This window comes from Coloeus monedula (genome assembly GCF_965178545.1).
Source record: "Coloeus monedula genome assembly, chromosome: 12".
Taxonomy (NCBI): domain Eukaryota; kingdom Metazoa; phylum Chordata; class Aves; order Passeriformes; family Corvidae; genus Coloeus; species Coloeus monedula.
In genome coordinates, this window is record NC_138792.1 from 1,840,998 (window position 1) to 1,859,239 (window position 18,242).

An 18,242-nucleotide genomic window follows, 5' to 3' on the forward strand; every position below is an offset into this window, starting at 1 on the left:
TCCTTAAAACAAGGGTTTGGCCTTGTTTGCTGTCTCTCCTGTAGGCCAGATGAATACCTGCATTTTATTGAGCTCAATTACAGTTCCAGACGTTTGAAGAGGGCCATGCTTCGCTAAGGAGCTAAATGGTGTCTGTTATTCTTTAAAAGCTGTATAAAATATCCATGGATCAAATAATTATTATGCTTCCCATATTATGGGTGTTAAAATTGAGTCAGTTGGGAAATAATATCCATTCACTGCGTGTTGGCAAGAAGAACAGAGAATGATAATAGGAAATGCTGAGCCCATTAGAAGTAAAATTATCCAGTTACAGTTGTTAATCTGCTCTGTGGACTGAACTTTCTGGAACCAGGTGTGGACAAAGTCCTCCATGTCCAGGCATGCGCTACCCATGAGATGTTTGTGTGCTCTGCCACTCTGTGGGGAATAAAGGGTCTCTTAGAAATTCAGGGTACCAGTGTAGAGTTCATGGCCAACAATGGTCCTTCCTTTGAAGGAAAGCATTGGGAGAAAAGATGATGCATTTCTTCTAGAGCCATTGTGGAATTTCCTTCTCCAGATGGCAGTGAAGTGGCAGACAGGAGCTTTGTGCTGTTGTCTTTCCCTTGCTCAGCTCAAGGCCGAACTGCAACGTTTCCTCCTCTGCAGCTGAGCTGCTGCTTCCTCACTCCTGCATTTCACCAGCAGTAACCTGTGGGGCCATTTGATCTCCAGAGGCACTTGCAGGATTCCATTATGTCCTCGCTGCTCCTTCAGTCACTCCTGGGCAATGCCTTTATCTTCACATCCAATACTCAGCAGCTCAGGACCCTCAGAGCCTGGCCGGAGACAGCGGCAGCTTCTGCTGCATCCCAGGAGGGCAAATGTGTGGAGCAGCTCAGTCAGGCACGTCCAAACCCATGGATTGTCCTCTGGAAGCACAAGGCTGGTAAAGCATTCACTTGGCAGTAGCTATTAAAAATAGCTCATAGTGTTTTCTGAATCAAAATCGGAGCAATAAGAGGGGGAAAATGTATTTAGTGTGTGTGAGGAAAGAGGCAGTGCACAGAGCCTGGGATTTTCAGAGCTTGTGATTATTGATTCTTGTAGTACCTTTGTGAACAAATCTCTCCACAATCATGAAAATTGCCTGGAAAAGTCCATTGGATCCATCCTCACGGGCCCATGGTCTGATGGGGTTGGTTCTGGAAGTTCTCAGCAGCAGTGGGACGGGGAATGGCTGCTGTGCAGCTGATTTAAGGAGCACATCTTCGTCCCTGTGAGATTTGGTATCAGGTTTTTTTTGAGAACGTGGTGGAGATAAATGTTCTCTCTGAGAACAAGCCCCAGACTCCCATTAAACACCGTGTGTGGTATTGACCTGATTGATCAGGCTCCGCGTGGCTCTTGCAGCCTTTCCACAGCACCGAGGGAAAGAAGCAATTTCCTAAGTTAGGACGAAACTGAAAAGATTTTCTGTTGCCTATTCAGCCTGAAATACCTTTTTCTTATGTTTTGGACAGCATCACTATTTCAAGCCTACACCAGAGGAAGGTTTTTGTATGAGATATTTGCTAATGGAGTTTCCCCCACCCACCCAGAGCGTTCCAGATGAAGGAGTCAGGATTTAAAGCCTGTGAGCTTCTGGCCAGTCTTGTGATAGTTCATACTGTGTGGCAGATCCATGAGCAAGTTTGCTAAATCATTATGATGTAGAGTTTATTTTCTAAGATTAATTTGTTTAAAATAATACCTACTGCTTATCTTGAAAAAGCCTCACTGCTAAATATTATTTCAATAAATAAGTGCTGTACATTGCCTTCATTTTTCCTCTTAAATGAATCCTGTGACATAGCATTTATCTTTAGGGGACTCTGAAAAATCCAAAGGTATTTAGGTTAAATTGATTTAATATACCTAAATATTGCTTTTGAGAGTGGTTAGAGGAAGGAAATCTTGGTTGTGTGTTGCTGAATTTGGTTTTTAATCTATTGAATCACTTTGTGTGGCCATGACTAGAGAATTAAAATTGTTTTCTGATGATCATTTTGTGTTACCTGAGATAACAGGCACAGAGATGTGGGGCCAGTGGGGAATTTACTTTTCCCTTCCCAACGCAGAGAAATGAGCTGTTGCTGAACAACAGGGAATAACCAGCTGAGAAGGGAGATGAGCATGAACAGGTTTGGTTGAAAAGGTTATAAATATCAAGGAGAGAAAAAGAAAAACAAGCTGGATTAAGAGGTTAAATCCCGGGTGGAATGAGACAGAGGTAGGTCAGGGGTGCTTTGAGCTGAGAATCAGGGTGGTTTCTCACCAGTGAGCTGTGTGTGAGTGGGACAAGGGGCAGAGACCAGTCCCTCCTGGGTGTGGGAATGTGTGTGGAAAACAGAGCTGCACTGGGCATTCTGTGCTGCCACACCAGTGATGGCTCCAGACTGGGGCTGGTGCCCAGCCTGCTCAGCCTCACAGGGATCCCTCAGGCCAGCAGCCTGTGCCTTGCAGTTCTCACCCTGTGGAGCAGAACCTCCCACGTGGAAATGCTGGAACCCGTCACCTGCTCCGAGACATTTCTTCGTGCCTACAAGCTGAATTTTGCAGCTCAAGGGTGTGTGTTTCGTTCCTCTCTGCCCATGGTCTGCCCTGTTTGGCCAGCAGGAGAGGTGTTGACAGCAGGCAGGGCTGGAAGGATCTGACCAGGTTTCACCATCACTTCTTTGTTCTCCTCAGCTCTCCCAGGAATTGAAGGATCTGACCAGGTTTCACCATCCCTTTTTTCTTTTCCTCAGCTCTCCCAGGAATTCCCTGCTGAGCTCAGGCTCCATAAAGTCTCACCATGAACCCTGTCTCCTTTTCCCTCTGTAGGATCTGATCCGAAGGGATATCCTGTATTACAAAGGACGCATAGACATGGATAAATATGAAGTGGTGGATATAGAAGATGGGAGAGATGATGACTTCAATGTCAGCATGAAGAATGCCTTCAAACTGCATAACAAGGAGACTGAGGAAATGCACTTATTCTTTGCCAAGAAACTGGAGGAGAAGTTACGATGGCTTAGAGCTTTCAGAGAAGAAAGGAAGATGGTAAAAGAAGATGAAAAGATAGGTGAGGATTGTGGAAATGAATCTGAAAGGAGGTTGTTGGTAGCGTTTAATTTAGCCCCAATGGGTGGAGGAGCCCACGTTTTCTTTGTGGTAGAATTACAGTTCAACCCTGGTGAAATGGCCTTGGTTGCTCTGCTGGTCACAAATAGGTCTCTTTCCAGCTCAGTTACTGGTTTTTTTGGCCCTCAATAAACAAATTCTGCCCATAGCTTCAAGCCTGGACCTCCGTGGGTGTGTGGGAGAGGGAAGTGTTTGGCCATCTGCCCTCAGGGTCTCCTGGCTGCATCCTCCTGCTCAGGTTAAGGATGTCTCATGCAGAGGGGAGGCAGCAAAGTCAGTGTCAGCCCTTCCCTTGCACCAGCCCTCAAATTGACTGGGACCAGCATCAGTCCAGGCTCAGTTTGTTGCTCAGCTCTAAAGCCCTGGGCATATTTATGACGCTGCATAAATAAAAATGGGTCTAATCTTACTTTTCATCCAGCCCCTGCACAAGTGACATTAGAAAGAAGCCAAGGAGGAGTTGCTTTCCGGTAGAATCCCTGCCCACACACCCCCAGAGCATTCCGTGTTTGCAAACAGAGCAGAGCATCCCCCTCCCCAAAGGGAAACGAGGCTTTGTGAGCAACCTTCTGAATTGTGTTTGCCGTGTTCCCTTTTCCAGGCTTTGAAATTTCTGAGAATCAAAAGCGGCAAGCGGCAATGACAGTAAAGAAAGTCAGTAAGCAAAAAGGTAACCGGCAACACGCTCTGTGCCTGGTGATGTGAGGGTGGAGCGGGCTGGGCTGAATCCTGCTGGGTTAGGATCCAGCATCCCCTCAACTTCCCCCTCCCTTCTCTTTTTATATCAAATACCGTTTGTGCTTTGTATCCTTTCTTAATGTATCTGTGGGCCAAATTAATCTCTGGTCGAAGGTGGTTGAAAGCCAGTGGAATTGCACCAGAGATGAATTTGATCTCGTGTCTCCAGTCTGATGTCCAGAAGCTGTCCCTGGGGGCAGAAATTTATCTATCTCAGTTGTTTATCTCAGGCTGAAATGGGAGTGAGTGCGGAGGTGTGTATAGAGGTTCTGCTAATTCCCAAAGTCTCCCATTAGCAAAAAAAAAAAAAAAAAAAAAAAAAAAAAAAAAAAAAATTGCTAAAATGCTGGAACTGGGGAGGGAGTACCCCTTTCCTGCTGCTGGAAAGGGACACTCTTGTTTCCTGGGGCTGCCTGTAATTTTTTAAAGACAGCACAGTAGCATCAACTCTAGGAAATAAAGTATTTTAGTCAAGACGTTGTACCTCTGGAATGTCAGATTCATTTCCCTGGCCAGGCAGGCTGCAGCCAGCTGATCAATGCCATGCCTGGTGTTAGGCAGAGTCTCCACCGGCCAAACCAGCGGTAATTCTCTCTCGCAATAACTCTTGCAGCTACAGGTTTGGAAATACTCAACACAGAGGGAAGGTCAGAGAGGTCATTTCTCAAGTTCTCCAAAGCTTCACACAGTCATGGATGTACTGATTTGTTACCAAAGTTCCATAGCACAAGTAGGCCTACAAGTGGGTTTTGAGAGAGCTCCTCAAGGCTCGGCTCAGGTCAGGTGCAGGCAGGTTGGTCCCCGCTCTGTGCAGGTGTTTTGGGGGGGGTTTTGCAGAAGTTGAAGGAGCTCTTTGCTTTCTGCCTCACCTGTGTGTTGTCTACTGGCTTTGCTGGTCCAGGAGTGGTTTGCCAGGCCAGCTGTGAACTCCTTGGTTTGCTGTGTCTCTCCATTGTCATCAGTCTTCTCCTCTCTACTGACTTCTGCCGTTGTCTCCTAAGATGTTCTCTAAAAACTCTCCTGGCCAGATGTCCTAAGCTCAGAGTGTGCACACCCAAAGCAGGCCCAGGTGTCTCACACTGTCCCTGTGCCCCTGCCACAGCCCCTCAGCACCTGCATGTCTGTCCCTCAGCACGGGAGCATCCACAGGGCTTGTGGCGACTGCACAATGAGAGAGCCTGACTTGCATGACTGCCGTGACAAAGCCAGGTTAAATTATTGCTAGCTGTTCCGTTAATTCTATTATTAATTAATATAGGTATTAATTAATAATTGTACTGTTCAGCCAGTGAGTGACACGGTTCAGAGGTGCCTGAGCATGCCTGCCAGTATCCCCACGTAAATCACTGGACTTGCATCCTGACAAATACAATCTGCCTGACAGGACTTATGTCTTACACAGCAATTGCTCTCTGTCTGCTCTCTTTGTCTTTCTCTCTCTTTCTCTCTGAGATGAAAAAGGAGGGGTTGTTATCTTGGGCTTCTCGGACTATGAAATTCATTAGCTCCTAAAACAGCAGTCAGCATTTCTTTGGTGAAGAATGAGCTTAGGCTGTGGCACTGGCAGTTCTTTTTACGGGATTAAGTCCTCGAGCCAGACAGAAGTTCAGTCACCCCCCCAGCACCGAGTTAAGCACAGCCTGGTTGGTTTTAGGACGTGAAATCTGAGAAACAACAAATAGGGTCATGAAAACGGTAGCTCTGTGTGCTTTGCCCTATGCTGTGGTGACCATAGCCCAGTCTCAGGTTGATTAAATTAAGTATTGACACTGAAAACTCTTAATTTTGTTACTCTGTGGTTTGTCTTGTGCCCAAGACCCAACGAGAGGTGCGAGGCTGCCGGAGCAGGGAGCTGCTGGCACTGCTCAGAAGAGGGAGGTAGGAGGAAACTCCTGAGAGCTGGCTTTTAGTGACTGATTTTTTTAATCTTGCCGTATGCATTTTACAGATATTGACAACATTTCATTTTGCCAAGACCTTGGCAGGCACTTGGGGCTGCAGGTGTGCCCGTGCCAGCGGCTGCTGCTGCCTCTGCCCTCCCACAGCACCACAGGAGCGCTGGAAAGGGCTTGGAGCTGCTTTTGGAGCATCAGTTATACCTGAAAAGCAGGGCAGCCCTTCAGAAGGAGGACCAGGTCACTGTATTCGATAGGAGTATTTATTTATTTAAATGCAGGCTTTGCAGGATGGTCTCAGTGGCTGCAGCAGGCCTTGACAGCTCAACTGCTCGAGGTGCCGCCAGCCCGGCTCCCGTGTCACAGGATGCCTATTACAGACTTGTTCCTAGATTATCTCACTTGTTCCCTCCACCTCTTAAATGGGAAGCCATGGTAATTCCCCTGTCACAGAACACTTAAGGAAGAGAGAAAAGCCATGAAGGAGGTGAAATGGAAAATGCAATCAACTTTGTTAGAGGTGAAGCAGAAAAACATTTTTCAAATAGTATAAAGTGCTGCTTATTTCATGCACTGTTGTACCACACCTCCCAGAAGTATTGCTCTGGAGGTGGCTGGCATGTGTTTGAAAAGGAGGCATTTAAACCTCTGCTGGCTGCAGCAGGAGAGGGGGAGAGCAGCTGAGAGCAGCAGAGGAAACCTTAAAACTCTGCTTTTTAAACTAGCAGGACCTTTATCCAGGTGATTAAGTGAGACCACGCTCTGAGTGTTCTGAGGAGTGCTTGCTCCCCAGCTGAGGGTCCCGTGTGGGGCAGCAGCCCCCTCCTGGCTCTCAGCAATGTGTGCAGGGCCAGGCTCCCTGCCACACCCAGTTAATGATTTCCAGTGTCCCAGGATTTGCACTCCTTTTTTGGATTGGGCAAAACGTAATGATAGTGGACCAGGTGCCTTAAGACAGCACTAAACCAATTTTTGGCCTTCTTTAAGTCCATTAGACATCCAGTAAATGGGCAGTGCTGGCTCTGTGCCCCACTGACAGAGGGAAAAGGGCTGCTTGCTGCTGGTTGCCCTTTGCATGGGTTGGTCAAGATTTTGCCTCTTGGCCGCTGCCCTTTGGCTTCCTCCAGTGTCCGTGTGGGGACTGGGAATGGAATTCAGTCTGGTGTCTCCTAGGAGGAGTGAAATAACAAGAGAAATTTGTTTGTCTTGACTTAGAAAAACAACAGAAACCCTTCCCTGCAGCCCTTTGCAGGCAGGAGAGCAGGTTCTGTGCAGAGCCCGGGTCCCACGGCGGGACAGGGCAGCGCGAGGGTGGCACTGGCCTCTTCTGACCGTGCTGGTCACTGACTAAAGGCGTGGAAACTGCTCTAAAGTTGCCTTGAAAACGGATCCCTTGTGGATCTCCAGTCCATCCTTAACGTAGACAAAGGTTAATCCAGGGTCATTTTTCCATTTCTAAGCATTTGAAAACAGAAGGCTCGTGGCGTGCCTCTCTGCATGAGGGGCCTCTGTTCCCTGGCCACTCGTGATCCCCCCTGCAAGGATTGGTGTTTGCAGCCTGAAGGAACACTCAGTTACCTCTCTGATCCCCAGCTCTGTCCATATCTGGCCCCTTGCAGGACAGCCTGTCCACAGAAGGGATATTTGTTCATATTCCTAGCAGCTGCCAGCCCGTGATGCCAGGGAATTAGAGGTCTTTCCAGGAAGGAGACTCCATTCTTGCAGCACCATTTCCTACTTTTGGAAAGGGAAATGTCTGTTCACATTTAAAGAAGTGACCTTAGTGTGAGCTGGGGGTGTTCCCCACCCCAGGAGACCCCCACACTGCATGTGGCTCCTCTCCATGCCTTGTGCAAGCTTCCCCCCAGGAGATGCCTTGAGCCCTGCCAAGTTTTTAGGATGAGGGAAGCAGAGATTCAGCCGGCATCACCTGAGAAAGATGCGACCACTAAACCTGCCCGTGAACACTCAGCCATGCAAACCCAGCAGGGGTTAAATCATCAGCCAGCACGAGCTGCCTTGGCCTGTCACCAAACGCCCTCTGAATCACTGGATTTTCCTGTTAATTTATTCCTTTCTGATCACTTGAGCTCACAGCCAACTATGTCATAAAAACCCTGACCCAGACATGCAACAGCTTCTCTGGCTTCCCCCACTTCGGCACTTGAGGCTCTCCCAGCACCTCAGCCCGGCAGAGCTGGGCAGGACAGGGCTGAGCGGGGGTGCTCGGTCCCTCCCGTGGTTCTCCCGGCTGTTTAATCCTCTTTTATTGCATCTTCTTTGCTGACAAGATTGACGTGGCCCTGCCGTGTTTCCCCAGCTATTCACACGTGTAGGCACAGCCTCGGGGAATTGCAGGAGCCTGAGCAACCACAGCCCAACTGCTTCAAAACAAAGAGGGGCATTTGCATTTTCGGATAATCAGGGTCACTTCCCTTTTTTTCACAGCGCAGGAGGTGGAAGGATGGAGCTGATCGTGTTGTCCGTGGTATTTCCCCACAGATTCAGGGCAAGCACAGAGTTTACCCCATTTCTTGTAAAATCCAGACCCTTACCAGCGCTTCGTGCTGTGGGTCCACGAGCACCATCGCACTGATGGCATCAGGAATCCAGCTGGAGTCCTCAGGATCCTCCAGGAACCAGTCAGATCTACATGCTAAGGCAAAGCAGGAATAAATTCTTACCTCTGAGGATGGTAGTGGTGAGATTTGCTGAGCAAATCCCCCAGGGCAGTTTTTTGGTGAGATGTTAATGCCCCTCGTGGGAAGAGCCAGGGTGTTGACATCGATGATGTGTTGAGATTCCCACTGAAATAAGTTTGTGAGCCCAGATACTCCTACACCTTGAGTTTGGTGAGGGAGTTTAGGTCAGACTTCATTCCAGGGCTGAACTGGTCCCTTCCCATCAGTGAAACCCACGGAGTGATCTGTGCTCAGCCTGCAGGGTGCTGGAGGAGAGGGAGGCTCTACAAACACAGGATGGCAGGAGTTAGTTTTCACCTGGCTCTGATGGATAAAGCCCCAGTATCATTCATTCCATCTTGCCTCGATTAGCTTTTCTTATCACACGAGGAATCATTATCTTAATGTCTGGTCTAATGACATCAGGCTGCGGTAGCAGACTTGATAAATAGACTCCAGAGGCTCGGGTTAGCTCAGTGTGTGTAGGTAGATGTTGTGGTTGTCTGGGGAACATCAGGACATGAGATGATTGTTTCCTCCTGCATTTCTCAAGCTGCAGCCAGCCCTCTCCCTCCTAAACAGAGAAGGGAGGCTCGTGGTTAGAAAAGGGAGCTCAGGCATGTTCTCCTCACTGGTACCAGTGAAATCCCTTGGTGTGTAAAGAACCATGGCTGAGGCACCACTGAAATTCCTCTGGAGCTGGGCAAATATGGCAAAGTGAGAGCTGGGTGATTCAGCAGGGAGGTGTAAAGCGAGGAAATCCAGCTGGTCAGGCCTGCCTTGGGAGGCAGAGGGTTCCTGTTCTCAGCTCCATCCTCACCTCGGGGACAACCAACTCCCGTCACATCGTCCTTTGCCAACCCTACACCTGAGCCAGGGAGTCGTGGGGTGGTGCTTTGAGATCCTCTGTTGAAATGTGCTGAAGAGGGCAAAGGGCTGGACCCACCCAGCCAGTTCTGCTCATTTCCTTACCTTAAACTTGTTGCCATGACAGGAGTAATTAACCATGCAACAATTAGTGCTCTGGAGGCGTGTCCCTGGCTTCCCCACGTGTGGGGGTTACGGTATTCAGGAGGAAACTGAATTTGTGGGGGTTTTGAGCATTTTCTAAAAGATGCAAGTCGGCTGAGCTGCTGTTGAGCTCTGAGGGAGCTGGAAGGTTCCTTAGGCAGCCCTGCTCCCTTTCCTCGGCCAGGGCAGAACTGCCAGCAGCGCTGGCGATGTCATTGTCCCCTCCCCAGCTCTGGCTAATGAGCAGCGTGAGCCCTGGACAGCAGCGTGGGGGGAAAAACCTGGGAAGTAGCTCCTGATCAAAGGATAAGCTAAAATCTCCTAGGTGGAGGATGGAGTAAACAGCTTGTAAGGCAAGTTTCCATGGTTATGTGGAGGAGATGTGCGTGTTCTCCGTGTCTGTGTCGTGTGAGCCTGGGGAGGGGCAGTGTCCTGCTGGATGATCCGTCTGCACGTGTCCCTGTGGATTGCCTGTGAGTTACCAGCATGCTCCCAAACCTTCACGTGCTGCTGAAATCGTGTTGTCACCTCAAAGAGAAGAGACACTTTGGAAAAAAAAAAAAAAAAACAAAAACCCCCCAAAAATAAAATCCCAGCCTAGAAGGGGAAAACGAGACAGTTTCAAATCTTTTTTAATTGTTTCCTTCTGAGCTGAGAAATCCAAAAGGCTCCAAGTGACGTTGCCTGGTGCTATAAAAAGACATGATTTCAAGTGACAGCGCAGCATCTCTCACCAGTTTTGTCTAGCCAAATTATGAATCTGGGATTTTTCTTGTTCTCCTCGTGAGCAGCTCTCCCAGCCCCGCCCTGTGAGCGATGCGATCCTCTGTGCAGCTGCAGCCGCGCTGCAGAAGGAAGCACGAACCAGCAGAAGGAGCTCCAGCTCTGCCCATGGGGTGGAGTTGGCTGCTGTGCCTGGAAATCGTTCTTATCCATCGATTCTTCCCTTTGTGCTTTGAATTCCGCTCGCCACGCAGCCCAAAATTGCCTTGGAAAAGAGCTGTGCTCATTTCTTTCTGGTGAATTGCAGTGGAGTTATGGCTTTGCATATTAAAAAAAAATATCCCTCAAGAGACAATTTTGCACGATGGCCCCAAGTTCTGATGAGGGAACAAACCACTTCAGAGCAGAACAGAAAAATACCTGCCTGCCAGACTTCTCCCAGAATTGCTCTTTCTCAGGATTTGAAGATGTGCAGATTAGGTGAATCTTCCCCTCCCAGCCCCCACTTTCTGTGTTCCAGAACATTGATATGTCCAAAAAAAAAAATGGAAAAGTCATTCTTGGGGCACCTCAAGCTATGGCAAAGTGCTGTCTCACAGTTCCACAAGGAAATGCATTCTGGAGTTACCAGAGCACAGAGGTTTTATCTGCATGTCCCACACACGGCGATGGTGCATGTCCTTGACATCCACAGGTTTGATGTTCAGGCCATTGGATAAATGAGAGAAATACGAAACCTTCAGCTGCTTGTGCAGATAGAACCAGCCAGGAGCTTTTGGCATTCATCCAGCCCAGATGTTGATGCCAGTAGCCCAGATGTTGATGCCAGTAGCCCAGATCCACGGGGCCACACGTACAACTATGGGAAGAGCTGCTCTGCTGAGGGAAGGGGCAGGGTGTGCATGGGGGTGTTTCAGGCAAGGACAGACATTTTTCAGGAGTTTTGGGAAAGAACTAAAGGGGGTTTGGCAGTGATGTGGCCAGGGGAGTCTGCCCTTTTCCCTTTTGGAGAAGACAGACTGTGGATTCCATTCCTTGCAGTGTAACTCCATCACTGTCAGTGGATATCAGCCAGACTGTCCTTCCTCTATTTCTTCACCTTTCCAAGTGCACAACATTTTGCTGATCCAGGAGGTTTCCTGGCATTTTGTATCATCATTAAAATACATTAGCTCACCCTCCTCAAATTGGTTTAGAGGCAGTAAAGAACTCAGCCCAGCAAGGCCGGGTGCTCTGCAGCCACAGGATGCCAAAGCCATGGGGCTAAAGCAAGGTGGCTTTAAGGTCTCACAAAGCTAAGAACCATTTCTGTGTCCCCCCCAGCAGCAGCTTTAGATTCACAGCTCTCCTGTTGTAGAACATGAGTAATTTTGGTGCCACAAGGGACTGTTTGCCTTTGAGGTAATTCCTGGTCAGTCTGAGAGCCAAAGCTGATTTATTTTCCAACTCTAGCCATGTAAGGGACCAGTACCAGATCCTCACCTTCCCACAGATCCTAAAATCCCTCACCAGTTTCTGCTGGGAAGATCACCCGAGGGCTGGTGGCCTCCAGGAGAAGGTTGGCACTCCTGTGTGGGCTCAGGGCTGGAGTCTGCCCTCCAGAGCAGCCTCTCCAGTTGGTGTCACTGGCCACGTGTTGGCCTGCCTGGAGCAGGGCAGCTCGGAGCAGGACAGTGCCAGGAGAAGGGATGGGAGAGGTGGGCAGAGAGGAGCTCAGTGCCCTGCCCTTGTGGGTTTCAGTCACACAGTGACTGAAATTCAAACTGTTCCTTGGAGTTCTGTGCCAACGGCGGTGGTGCAGACGTTGTGTCACGTTTCCTACAGCCACCCCTGCCCAGGTGTGAGCCCAGCACAGCTCTGGGGCTGCCCTGGGCTCTGCAGGTGGGAGACAGGAGCTTGGGAACACGGAGTAGAGAACTCATTGATGAGTAGCTATTCCAGCATGCAGGTACAGATCATCCAGAACATCCAGAATATCTCCAGGTCGATCTTTCCAAATAAGTTTGAAATGCTAACCGTGAAGAATTCATTAAAGGTTAATGAGTGTGAATTGCAGAGCGGTTTTTGCCCACTGTAAGGAATGATCTTGGTTATTCTCTGCAGTGGACAGAGAGCTGCACAAAATACAGTAAAGAAGGAGAAATCAGTTAGAATTACTCAAGACATCTCCATTTGGTCTGAAACTTTTGAGGATTTTCACCCCTGATCGGTAAATTCTGTAGCAAGGAGAAGCGAATCAATTCTCTTCCCTAAAGACACGCCTTAGTTTGTACCCAGAAGAGGCCCTGCCTGCCAAAGCTGTGTGGTGAGCTCTGTGGGTGCCCTCGTGAGGCTTTCCCTGTGTGTCAGTGCCCGTCGTGTGCCGCCGTCCGTGCCCGGCCAGCGCTGGTGTGTCTGTGTGTGGTAGGAGCCGCATTGCTGTGCACACCTTGCTCTGGTACCTGGGTGCTAATCACCGTATTTTGCCTTCTCCAGCACCTTCCCAGCCGAGGATCTCAAAGTGTTTTACAAACATTAATTAATTTAGCTTCACAACCCTCCTGTGAGGTAGGTGGGGGATGCCATCCCGCTGTCCAGATGAGGACACTGAGCTGCTCGGGGACAGTGGCCTCGCTGCTGCGGTTAAAACCCCGGGGAGGCGACGGCCCCGAGCCGGCCCTCGCGAAGCCTCGCCCGTCCCGCGGCCCCGCAGAAGGAAGAGCAGTTCTGCATGATCCAGAGATGGCCAGAGCTTACAGCAAGCTGCTCCACAGCCCTGCTCCTCTCTCCTTCCTGCAGTCGTGGTTTCCAGCCGGCCCCGCTGCCCTGAGGCTGAAGGAGGGGTTGTCCCTCGTCAGCGGCGTTGCGGGGAAGGACATCCAGACTGTGTCACTGTGCCCTGTAGGCCACGCTTTGGTGGTGACACACATCCCTTCTGTTCCACTTCAGTCACCCAGAGCCACCCTTTCCACACCATTCTTTACAACAGGTTGCTGAAGCCCCCTCGTTCCGTGGGAAAGCTGTAAGGGCAGCATCCCCTCGCCCCGTTCCTGCACAGGAGCTGTGGCTCACCTGTGTGGGAATTAAACACCTCAACCCTAAAAGTGTAGCCTTGCCAGTCCATCCATTGCTGCCAGTTTGGATCGAGCAGAATCAGCCTTTTCTGCGTTGCGTGCAGCCGTTTTGGGCTGAAGCCAGACTGGTGAATTGAGAATAAACCCTATGGAAAAGTCCTAAAGAATGAGTTGCCCTCGGTGTAGGCTCATCCCTGCAGGGTAGGGCTTCTTCCACAGCAGCTCTGCTCTGTTCCGTGCGGGAATCGGAGCGGGGCCGTGCTCGGGGTCGTGCTCGGGGCTGGTCAGCGGGGCATGTTGGGGCAGGGCTGTTGTCCAGGGATAGCTGGGAGGGAGGGTGAGCAGGAGCCCGGAGCAGGAGATGTTAAATTGGAGCGGGCGAGCGGCGCGGTCGTCGGCCTCGGTGCGGGCAGGGCCTGGCCCGGCTCTCCTTGCTCACACAGGACTTTTCCATGAGGGCGGGCAGAACTCTGCCCAACAAAAGTAATGGATCCTGTCCCAGTCTTGGAGCCTTGGTGTAGGGAGGCAGCCTCAGAGCCAAGAGGTCAGGCAGGCGCCGCGTTCCTGGAGATTGGCCAGCCCTGGCACGTCCTGGCCTGTGGGACCCGGTTATGAAGCGATAAGGAGCGATAAGAAGCGATAAGAAGCAGTAGCATGACGAAGAACGACTATTGACCCAATTTCTCTTTGACTGATCTGTTTCTTTTTCCCCCCAATCATCGATGCAGGTGTGAGCTACTCCAAGTCGGTTCCTCCAGCCTACCCACCACCCCAGGATCCATTAAATCAGGGACAATACATGGTGACAGATGGCATATCCCAGTCCCAGGTCTTCGAGTTCACCGAACCCAGACGCAGCCAGGCACCATTCTGGCAAAACTTCAGCAGGTTAACACCATTCAAAAAATAATACCTAGAGAGATGGAGAATTTTAACTTAAAAGAACTAAAATTTAAAAATAAAAATAAATAAAATTATATTTATAGATGGACCTTTTTTCGGAGAAGCACTGTTGCAACTAAATATATATACATATATATATGTATACACACATTTTAAAAATAATAATATATACATATATGTATATATATAGAAGGACCAAAAACTTTTTTTGTTGTTTTTGGGAAGTAATCTGCTACTAGATACTAGGAAGCACCAATGATTTCTAACCATGTGACCTGTTTTATTTTATTTTACTCCATTGGTTGGACATCTCTTCTTTTGGTTTTTTTTCCTGTTTTCCTTCATTCCCATCCGAGTCGTCATTGACATCCCAGAATGCTTTCTCGCTTGTGTGACTCCGTCATGGAAGTTCCTCATGGACTACATTGGTGTATATTTTCTTTGATTTTATTTATGGGGGGGGGGGGTGTTGTTTGTTTTTTGGAGTGCTGGGAGGTCTCTGCTCCCTCTTCCTCCCTCTCTGTCCCTCCCTTGGCTGTCCCCGAGTCCCCGCCCCGGGAAGGGCCCGGCCCTGTCCCCGTCCTGCATCCCCTGGTCTGACTCGTGCCTGTCTGGATGTGCTCCCTGTGCTCCCGCTCCGCTGCGCAGTATTTCTCTGGCTTTAACTGTTCTCTCGTGGGCAGGTGAAACCCAGCAGAAGGGCAAGCAGCTATTTAGGAAGTGAGAGATGGGTTTTCCTCAGTTCATTTTTTGCATTTTTTTAAGCACTTGTCTTTTTCTCAATTCGGGGTGATTTGTTCACACTCCGAGTAAGACTGAGAAAAGAGAATCAGGGGCTTTTCTTCTTTTTGCTTCGTTTTTGTGGGCTTATCTTTGATTTGTTTTCTTTTCAAGCTGAGACACTTGAAAAGCCCACTCCTATCTTTGTTTTCCATGCAAAGATAAAAGCTTAAAAACCCATGGCTTCATGCCTCCATTGCAGAGAGGAAAATTGGCTCCGAGGCTCCGACAAGCGGCCAGTTTTCTGTCTTCAGGAACTAAGGTCCCATCCTTTGGCCACGCTCAGCCTGCACAGCACCACCCTAACGAAGCCCTAATTGCCATTTGCAGGAGCAGTGACCCCAAAAGTGAGGCCCAGAAGTGGCTGCACTCGGTGCCCGCCCCACGCTGGGTCCCCCCGAGCGCTGCCCCGTTAGCAGAAGGATTCTCGCCCCGGTCCCTGGGAGTGCTCACCTGAGGTTGAACCCCGAGCTGCAGAGGAGCTGAGAGCTGCCCTCCTTGCAGGGAGCTGTGGGTGTTGCTGGGCAGTGTGGCCGTGGTTCTGTGCCCCAGACCCAGCTGGTGCTGGGTCCTGGCAGCCCCCGTGGCTCCCAGCGGGGTCAGCGCAGTGGGTCTGCAGTGATGGATCTGCCCAACCCTCCAGGTGTCTCTTTCTCTCTCTTTTTCTCCCTCTGGAGATTCACAGCTCTATTTTTAAAGACACTTCCTACAGTTTCAGCCTTGAGTACATTTGTTTGCAAGTGCAGGAGCTTATGGTTAAGCTTGTAAAACAACCATTGTCAGGAGGAGGATTTTTGTTTTTTCCTAGGGCAAATGAGACTGTTTAACCAGATTTAGAAGATGAACTTGAAATCTTTGCAGAGCTATTCTGCAAGCTCCCTTGAAAATGTGGGATGAAGTGATTGATCACGGTATTTGTCATTTTCTTTGCAATCTGATACACCACATAAGCACCCCAGGACAAAGAGTGTGGAGATTTTTTTTTTTTTTTTTTTCCCCCCCTAAGAAATCCAAGTGAATGGGAGGAGCAGAGAGTGTGATTTCATTGTTTCCATGGAGCCTGTTTTATTTCAGGGCATATTGCAAGGGTGGCATTATTTTTATTTAAATCCAAAGAGAATCTCTCTTATACTTTTGAATAATCTAGAAACTATCAATAACCAGCAAAGCCAGATTAGTGTTTTGGAGAGGAGGAGTGGCCCCTCTGTGACAGGCAGCAGCCAAACACCAGGAGTCCCAAATAGGAAGCAACCCAATTTTATATCAGAAATTATTTTTATGCTCTTTTGTATCTTTGCATTTTGATGGCCAGATTTTAATATGGGATACATAGCAAATACTGTTTTGTTTCTTTAACAGAATGGGTGTTTAAAGTAGTGCATGAGATGGGTTCTCGTCAAAGTTAACTGGAATGTTTTACTCTTTCTGAATGGCTGGAGACAGGCAGAGAGAGAGAGAGAGAGAAAGAGAGAGAGATTCCAAAATGTTGTCAACATGATGAAAATTTCACTTACTCCTTTTGCCTTTTTAATTGCTTAGGGAAAAAAAAAAAAAAAACAACCAACCAAGTAACAAGCACATTAGTTAAGCCTGTTCATTTACTGTTTTGTGCCTCAGAGAGTGAGAATGAGACATCCATAATTTTTATGAGAAGATGCTTCCTAAATATTCAGCACTAGGAAAAAAGAAACACCACCGCCACACCATTATTTGCATCATAAATCAAGATCTGACAAGGCCACTTGTTGGACTCGCAGCTTCTTTGTTAAGTGGGAAGCCCACCCGGGGCAGCGCCGCTCGTGCTGGCGCTGGCACAGCGGCCGCAGGGACGAGGGGCTTGGCTCTCAGGCCTTCAAGAAAGCTCTTCCCCTCCATAAATTGCCAAGGTGCTGCAGGAGATGGAGCATTGGCACAAAGAAGAACCAGCACTGGGTCCCACTTGAGCACCTGCTGGGGCTTTGCCAGCAGGGAGCAGGGCTGGAGCGTGTGTGTGACAGCGCTGGGAGCAGCGCGGATGCAGATGGGGGTGACTTGACTGAGCATCTGATACAGACTTTTCATTCCAATGCCAGACAGGAGGAACCCACTTCCCATTCCATATGCAGAAACAAGAGAGTTGTAACAAACTTACATGTTTACGGTATTTCTCTGGCTGAATCTATATATATATATATATATATAAAAATAAAAAGAAACCCTCTTCCCTAGGTAAATGACATGCATTACCCTTAACCTAGACACTAGAACAGAGGATCTAAATTCAAGACTTTCGCCTCCTCACCCTCTCCAAAAAGTCAAACAAGAACCAACCTAGGTGCATCTAACAGTTGTAAATAGAAAATACTACATAGAGAAATATATTTGAAATTTGTTTCAGTTTCTGGATGGGCACCAGCCGTCCATTGCAATGTTATTGATAGTACACTGTGGTGCTTTGGGTTTCTGGTTTTGTTCTCTTTATGCTCTGTCATCTTTTCATTGCAGCTACATTTCAGGGAACATGTATATTTAGTAGCTATTGTAAGTTCTGCATGGCATCACCAAGCTTATTTTTCCTTAAGAAGAAAAGAAGAGTCTGTAGGAGCTTAAAGGCACTATGACGACAGGGACTTGTAGCAGAGAATTAAAAAAAAAAAAAAAAAAAAAAAAAAAAAAAAAAAAAGAGGTTTTTAAAATTCTAGTTTGAAGCCAAATACTGATATTTTAGTGCTTTTGGGGTTTTAACAGTAAGAGCAAAAAAAAAAAAAAAAAAAAAAAAGAAAAAAAGGATTTTGGTAACCCAGCTGATCCGCACTTGCCAGTTTTATTATTTTGTTTATATTGGACTGTTTGACCCTGTCAAACAAGTGTCAAAGTTGTGTGTATAAAACAAAAAAAAAAGTGTTTAAAAAAGTGTTGTAAAGACACTGAGCCTTATGAAAATATTTATGGAATTAAATAAAAAGAAGTGAAAAGGCATCTGAAGGCATTTTAAATCATTTTCCTCAGAGCGGGGTCACCCTTCTCCCAAGGCTGAGCACGAGGCGCTGGGGTGGGGCTCCAGTGGACACCGAGACACTCGTGTGCCACCAAAAAATTGGATTGTCCTGGAAAAATCCCCCCTGCCCTGGCTTTGTGCCCTCCCTGTGACCTGAGCGAATTGACTGATGACAGAACCCCTGGCAGGGGCTGCTCCGAGTGGAGCTCGGATCAAACACGGGTTTAAATCCTCTCTGTCCCTGCACTTTCCCGGCTCCCGCCCCATGGCAGGACAGCCGGAATCTCCGGACAGACATCCCCGGTGTGCTGTGAGCAGCCTCAGGAGCAGT

At 48.5% G+C, this 18,242-nt stretch overlaps 1 protein-coding gene across 2 annotated transcripts in view; it reads left to right on the top strand.

Moving 5' to 3' along the window:
* The window catches only part of ARHGEF9 (Cdc42 guanine nucleotide exchange factor 9), a 192,154-nt gene extending 174,306 nt beyond the window's left edge, over positions 1 to 17,848 (top strand). For both annotated transcript variants that reach the window (XM_082289733.1, XM_082289734.1), the window contains 3 exons: positions 2,848 to 3,091; positions 3,752 to 3,820; positions 13,980 to 17,848. In XM_082289733.1, coding sequence (XP_082145859.1) covers positions 2,848 to 3,091; positions 3,752 to 3,820; positions 13,980 to 14,161 — 495 coding nt within the window. In that variant the 3' untranslated portion in view covers positions 14,162 to 17,848. The remainder of the gene's footprint in view (positions 1 to 2,847; positions 3,092 to 3,751; positions 3,821 to 13,979) is intronic.
* Positions 17,849 to 18,242: the final 394 nt, after the last annotated feature.